Genomic DNA, 7,314 nt, shown 5'->3' on the forward strand with positions numbered 1-7,314 from the left:
CTAGTAAAGTTGCGTTGTAAACACGCGTACTTGTAAGTTGTAACGTTATTATTAGGGCTATACATACGATTGTTAACAACTGGTTCGTAGAGGTCATTAAATTCTAAGAACAGGTTCGCACGAACCGGTGCGAACCGGCTGAATCCCACCACTGATCGTAGGTATAGATAACGTATAGGGAAACACTACATTGTCAAATATTACTACAATGTATGCAGGGCCATACCGATCGTGTGAGATATAAATTCTTCGCCTGTCCTAAAAATAATAAATAATAGTAATAAAAAGGCTAATATTTCCTTGCCTTCAAAGATGCAAACTCGCGGCTCTTATGTCCGGACGCACCGCTCGCGCTTCCCTTGACATGGCCCTGAATATTTATTGTAATTGTATTGTTAGTAAATGAGCATAAGACAGCCCATTAACTTAATTGGTAGACCCTTCGCTTGGTATACGAGAGATTTCGAGTTCAAATTCGATGCGAAGAAATATATCGTTTTAAACATGAAAAATATGACACTGCTACCAACACCGTGTTTTTTGGATGTTCGCGCAAAGCACCATAGGCGGTATCTTTGCTTGCCATCACTGATTTTGAACTTACAGAGAGAAGGAGGACAGTCAACAGTATGCACTGTTAACTTTTTAGCTATTGTAGTGTGATATAACAACCAGTTTTATAACGCACCCTTCGTCCAAAAGTCCAGCACGCCAACCATTTCGACACGCCCGGGCCATTCTTTTATAGATAAAAAAAGATATTTAATTTTGTTACGAAATTGCGATAAACAGAAATGAAAAGTAATGTTCAATTTCTTACGTAATTTTTTTTTTTGTAATTAAAATTGTATCTTGTTATTATTATTATTTGTAATGTTTACGTAAAAAACTAAACTCAGTACTTATTTCAAATTTACATAGTGAAATAAAAGTTTGGAGACGGTTTGACTGGGTAATGAAGAAAACTTTTATTATAAATGTTCGACGTTTTGATACTTTTGTATTCTATAAAGTGGGTTCTTTGACATCAAATTTACGTAATGAAATATATACTTGTCGTTAGGTGGCTTATTATAACACTGATTTCCCGCCAATCGTCAGTGTTGAGTTAACGTTGAAACTTCTGTGGATTCCTTTTTTTTCGATTTACAAAGTTTTAGTTCAATGTGATAGTGACTAAAATTCTTTGCATTTTATTTGTTATTATTAACCTCATAAAGAAAACTCAGTTTTACAAAATGCCTGGCGTTGATGAATGGGTAGAATGCCCTCTCGGTATTGTCAGTGAAATATTTGGTAAGTATCACCATCATTAATTATTTATATTATATTCGAACTCGTACTAATATTACTATTAGTATTATTGATACTGATTAACGTTACCGTTGGCTTGTTTTTGAATTTGTACTTGTAAATGTAATTACACTTTGTATTGAAGTTCTAAAAATTTTTGATTTTATTTAATTTTAAATTATACGTGAAAGTGCAGAGTAACTCAATTCAGAAAGTGTAAATAATACGAAATGGCACATATTGACATAGGATGAAAGATAGGTTTAAGTTTAACTTTAGTACTTACCCGCGGGTATCACCTAAATTGCTCTAATCAAGTTTAGAAATTGTGTGAGTAGAAGTAGCTTGTAAACTGTATATTTACTAATTTAATCATACGTTTTGTTACTTTAGCTCAGTATATCCACATAAAATAAATTATAAAGCACATATTTGTAGAATGCACAAGCGTAAAAATCACACTCGGGGTCTTTAATTGTAATGTTACTATCAGTATCACAATTTATTTTTACGTCTTTGTCTTATGTTAGTTTTATTTGAATAGGAAGGCCAATCAATTATGACTATAAGTACAGTTTTCATGCTTCAGTATTTGTGCATAGCACCAACATTGATGACATTTGTATAGTATGAGAAACTGAGTTTTGTTTTCTGTATGCTTTTTTAGAATATCTTAACCTATGTGTGTGTGTATGTAAATTACTACTGAAACTCGTTAAAGGTATTTTTTTAACATGTATTTATTAATTTATTCAAAAATTTGCTTAATATTGAAATATTCTTTGCCTCTTTTTTTCAGCAAAAAGTGGACCATCTCAATGTCATGAAAAAGTTACAGAATACTTTGAAAAGAGGCTCAAAGAAAAAAATAATTATTCATTGGTATGGAAAATGTAATGCATTAAATCATGATAGTTTGTTTACAGTGTTGAATTTAGTGTTTAGATGAAAGTAAGAGATAAAGAATTTCTTCCGCAAACACTTGAATGTATGTAAACTGTATTATATTTGCTGTTTATTTTATTGCTTTTTTTTACCTGTAAACATAGAAATGCTATTTGTAGAAGTTTAATTTTTTTAAATCAAGTTCTGTTTAAAGTTGTATATAAGATTTATATTTTAGGTTCCTTCTCTAAACAATGTTCCTGTTCACTGTCTGAAACCAAATAGCTTGGTACGTTTTCGTTGTATGATCCAAGATATGTTTGATCCAGAATTTTTCTTGGGGGCTTATGAGGTCATTGACTTTAGGTCACATGAGAAAAAGCTTCAACCAGGACTTTACAAAGACTTAGCAGATTGTAAGGTTAGTATTACATTTATTTTCTCAAGATTGGCATTGTACATTGTATGTATGATAAATAATAACCTTGAGTAGCTTGTGTAGCAAATGAATAGTTATTTTAGGTTAATATTTGAAAGTTCTTTCAAAATGAAAATAATTGGTGTTAGGTCCTGTTGTTTGATCATTTTCAATTTAACAAAACCATAAAAAATTCAAATATATATAGTTACTATAAAAAAGCACTTTTATTTTATCCTAAATGAATGATAATATTAGCAAAAACAGTAAACTTTGTTCTGCATAAAAATTAGCTTAATATCATCTGATGTAGTTTTCTTAGTTAAAACAGAAGACAACACAGCTGAGCATTAAGTTGGGAATACAGTAGGTTTGAAAAGGCTTGTGGGAAAGAGTAAGTTCAATGTGGACAACAAAAGAAAGACTCAAACATGAGAATTTAATAAACAAAAATTTTTTTATTTCTTACACAAGACTTGCTAGTCTTTATTAAATGGCTGGATTCTAGGTTTTCAAACTTTTGTGCCTGCTGAAGCAAATGAGGAGCACAACTTCACTGAAGAAAAGAGAGCAAGATTATGTCTATACTGCACTTTACAGTCAGACCAAATTCCTAATGTGGTATTTTACAATGTTAGATTAGTTACATAAGTAATATTCTAATAAATGCATTCAAGAGGAAATTAACTTGCAGCTTTAACTCAATTACAAACTGCTGCACTATCTTTTCACTTGTATGATTAGGGGAAAGAATGCACACAAATATTACCAAGTGAGTACAAACGGTAGAATGATTACTGGCAGGAAACAGCCTGAAGCAAAGATGAATGAAGTTTATGAAATTTTTCATCATCTTAATGGGGTTGGTAACTAAATGCAGAATATTTGATCAAAAAAAATTTTGCACACACTTCTATGTATATGTATTAAAACAATTCTATAACTATAATATTTCAGTTAAAGAATGGTAAAATATAGCTGTCTTCAACTGCTATACTATCAATTTTTGAGAATGGTTAATATTTTGTTCAGGTGTGTGGATCTAAATATGATGAAGAAAAGAAAATCATACTATTTATTTTGCACAGTTTTTAGCATGTATTCTCATATATTTACAATTATACATAACTCCTTGAGAATAATCCCCAGGACCAGAGATGGGTAAACCAAAAGAAGTTTGGTAATATTACTCGGTAGAAGACAGGCATGATGAAGCCAATACCATAATTCAAGTATTACCAAGCAGCATGTTACAATGCATCTGCTTTAAGACTGCAAAAATTCCCAGGCTCTATAATGCCTAAATTTCAAGATGAATTTTAGGGGAGATTATGCATGGTGCCATATTTTTTATCTCTTACCCAAACTCAATGTTGACTTTCCATGTTGATGGTTGTAAAGATTGAAGTTAACCTAATTTTGTTTTAAAGTGGAAGTCTGAAATTTAAATGTAAGGACTCAAAATCAGTGTAGGCATGTTGTGCAACATCAGGTTATTTGGTACCTAGTCATATTGTATGGCTACACTGCTGTTAATCTTTTCAGAATGGTCCAATTTTTCTGAAGAAGTAACTCCTTACTTAAATGAAGAATGGTAAACAAATGGATGATCATTATCAAAACTAGGAAATTGTCTCAAAAGCTTCAGTAAATAATCAACCTCACAGCATGAATTTAAAAATTAAGGCTTGTGATACTCATCTGCAGATTACTTAGTTAAGACCAGTTTTTCCAAACTGTTAGTCTGATATGTTGTCAAGTGTGGGTGCAGTTTAATCCTTCAATTGGCTTCATTTTCACAGTAGAAAATTTATTAAAATGAGTTGAAACCTACTAAACACTTGCTGGTAATATAGTAGTCAAATGCAATAGTAATCAAAATGTGAAATATGGGACAGTGTTCAAAAATGTAAGAAGTGTTGTGACTTTATTTTGGTTTATTGTGTTATAGTTTTGTTGATGAAGTTCAAACATCGTCATTACATTATTTTTATACTTTTAAGTGAGTCCACAAAAGAAACCTCAGGTAAAAAAGAAAGTTGAATTTGGGTTTTATGTTAGTTTTAGGAAATAAGAAAGTATAGGTAGTTATGAAAAATAGCAATCACTTTAGAATTTCTTGATATAAGTCTCAAAAACACCTACTAATGTATAAGGGATGTAGCCAGGTTAAGTTTGAGGACACTGATGTTGCAGCTCAGATATCTAATTTGACCATGTATCTCTTAGAATTACACTTCAGCCAACAACGTTTTTTCGTGTGTGTGTGTATAAATATATATTAAAGTATCAATTCAGTAGTTAATTGAAATTATGCTTTCAAATTTAAAAGAAATGCAGGGATTCAGGTCTCATAAATTCATCAATAACAAAAATGAAGATTAAACCCAATAAAGAGAAGAAGTAATTTCATCATTGTGTAATGACAGACAAAAAAAACTTAGTTATGTATGGTTTTTGAAATGTTTAGATTGAAAAAATATTTTTATAATACCATTGACTTATTTTAGTAGAACTTAAATATTTTGAATGGTTCAAAAATGTATGAAACTAGTTTTGTTGAAAGAAAATCATTATTACATCACTACTATAATGTTTCTTAATATATATAATATAGGTTTACATTTCTACTACCTGTATGTGATTGTGCTAATAAACATTTTAAACTCCTTTTGCAAAAGGATACAGAAGAAGTGGATTTAAACTCTCCAGGAAATACCACAATGGACAGACTGACCTACTACTGTGTTAGTGTACCTGGTGAAACTGAATGGGTGAAAGATATATCCTTTAGTTAAGTTATGTAAAGTTAAGTCAGTGGCTTAGGTATGTTAACAAATTTTTCTAATAAAGATGAGAGAGAGAGAGCTAGGCAATTAGTGGAATTTGTTAAATAATTAATTGTCCGAGCTTTGTAATAACCTAAATTCAACTGATTAATTATTCTCACATGAGGTGACTAAAAATAAACTTGGTACAAGATTTTTTAAAGATAATCTGACTACTATTTGGAAAAGCATTAATGTTGAGAAGACCACATGTACAGTCTTTTTTTATTTTTTATAAATATACAGTAATCTCTTGTTAATCTGTATAATTTGAATAAACTTGTAATCAGATAATGAAAACATTTACTATCACTGACAACATTAATGTTTTTTTATTTTAAACATATCATTGCAATTATAAATTAACTTTCCATATGGGCATCATTTTCTGCACTTCATGATGGTTTTACTCTGTTACATTCAAAATTTAAGGACTTTATTATCATGGTATAAACAGGTGTTAAAAGAAAAAAAAAGTGTGGGAATCTGGTTTTTAATGCAGAGACATATCTCAAGGACAAAGGAAACTGTAAGAAGGGAGTTGTATATGTTCATGTGCTGTGTAAGTATATATGAAACTTTTTTATCTTAGCTACATACTTATATTTATGTGTTTAACTGTTAACGCAACCAGATGTTTAAATTCTTTTCAGAGCTTTTGAAAACCACATTTTCAAATTTATACTACATGAGTGATTTTACTGAAAATAGATGAGAAAAAATGTCAATTTGGGTACTATGACCACTAGTTTTAGAATTAATGGAAGGTGAACTTTAATTGTTATCTTTTAAATAAGAATATGATCTAAGTTTTGCTGATGAATAAGGGTTTTAAAACCATAAATTAAATGATTTTAAGTGATATGTAATGGAAAAGTATTAGTTTAAAGAGTTAATATTCCTTTTTAGTGATTCAGTTGCTCATTCCAGTAGATTTATTAAAAAATAAATGTAGTTATTTTTTCCTTACAATTACAAATAATGTATGAAAATGCTTCTATCTCTAAGCTAAATTTTTTCTTTTATCCAGTTAGTTTTAATTCCATTGACCAGTTCTTATTAAAATTTGATTATCAGTTACAAAATTTATATTTTTCTTAACTGGGGTACAGTTTTCTTACGTATGAGTCAGAAACTATTGAAGCAACCACTTCCACAACACCACAACGACAGAAAAGATCATTAGAGGATGAAACTGAAGACATGGATACCTCATGTAGTAATAGCAGTGAAGCAGAAACAAAAAGAACAAGAACAGATGCCATGCAAGGTGAGTTCCAACATAAGCATGTGTCCAGTGTCTTATATTTTCAACTGTATGTGTATTGCCATTAGTTTTGATATATACAGTATATTGGAAAGATTTCATTATGAATTAAATATTTTGTATGAAGTAATAAATACTTAATAAAGAAGAGGCTTATAATAGAAAATACAAGCATATGTAAAACATAATTAAATGAAATCAGATGATGTAATTAAAAAATAGAAAATGATTATGCCCTAAATGATAAAAAATACTCACTAAAAACAAATGCACAAACTGTCTTAAGCCAAAAGTGTTTGAAAAATTTGTATGCAAGAAAAAGATGAGAAAGTGAATATAGTTTGCTTTCTTATCTTAAACTATGGGAGTCTTTACTGTTTTGGTGGGTTTTAAAAGAGGAAGTTTGTGTGTTTGTTTATTTTGTTCACTGTTGGAAACCAAACGGTTGAACTTACAAAATTTTAAAATAACTTCATAATAACCAGTTTTTTACAAGAAATTTAATGGTACTATTTCTTTTGTATTTGGTGTAGTATTTAATGACAAAATTGACAATTAATGATTATTGTGCCATTTTTTGTAATAAACATGCAACAATATATGCACAACAGAAATTAAATGAT

General features: G+C 29.9%; 1 protein-coding gene across 2 annotated transcripts in view; it reads left to right on the forward strand.

Annotated features, from left to right (window-relative positions):
• Nucleotides 1–1,072: 1,072 nt before the first annotated feature.
• LOC106462989 (mini-chromosome maintenance complex-binding protein-like) overlaps nt 1,073–7,314 on the forward strand; it is a 33,587-nt gene continuing 27,345 nt past the window's right edge. Inside the window, exons 1-5 of one of the 2 annotated variants that reach the window (XM_022390601.1) lie at nt 1,073–1,296; nt 2,093–2,175; nt 2,417–2,599; nt 5,278–5,379; nt 6,535–6,694. In XM_022390601.1, coding sequence (XP_022246309.1) covers nt 1,239–1,296; nt 2,093–2,175; nt 2,417–2,599; nt 5,278–5,379; nt 6,535–6,694 — 586 coding nt within the window. In that variant the 5' untranslated portion in view covers nt 1,073–1,238. Of the gene's footprint in view, nt 1,297–2,092; nt 2,187–2,416; nt 2,600–5,277; nt 5,380–6,534; nt 6,695–7,314 lie in introns of those variants that run through there. The other variant, XM_022390610.1, reaches the window with a different exon arrangement.

This window comes from Limulus polyphemus, unplaced genomic scaffold (genome assembly GCF_000517525.1).
Source record: "Limulus polyphemus unplaced genomic scaffold, Limulus_polyphemus-2.1.2 Scaffold50, whole genome shotgun sequence".
Lineage (NCBI taxonomy): Eukaryota > Metazoa > Arthropoda > Merostomata > Xiphosura > Limulidae > Limulus > Limulus polyphemus.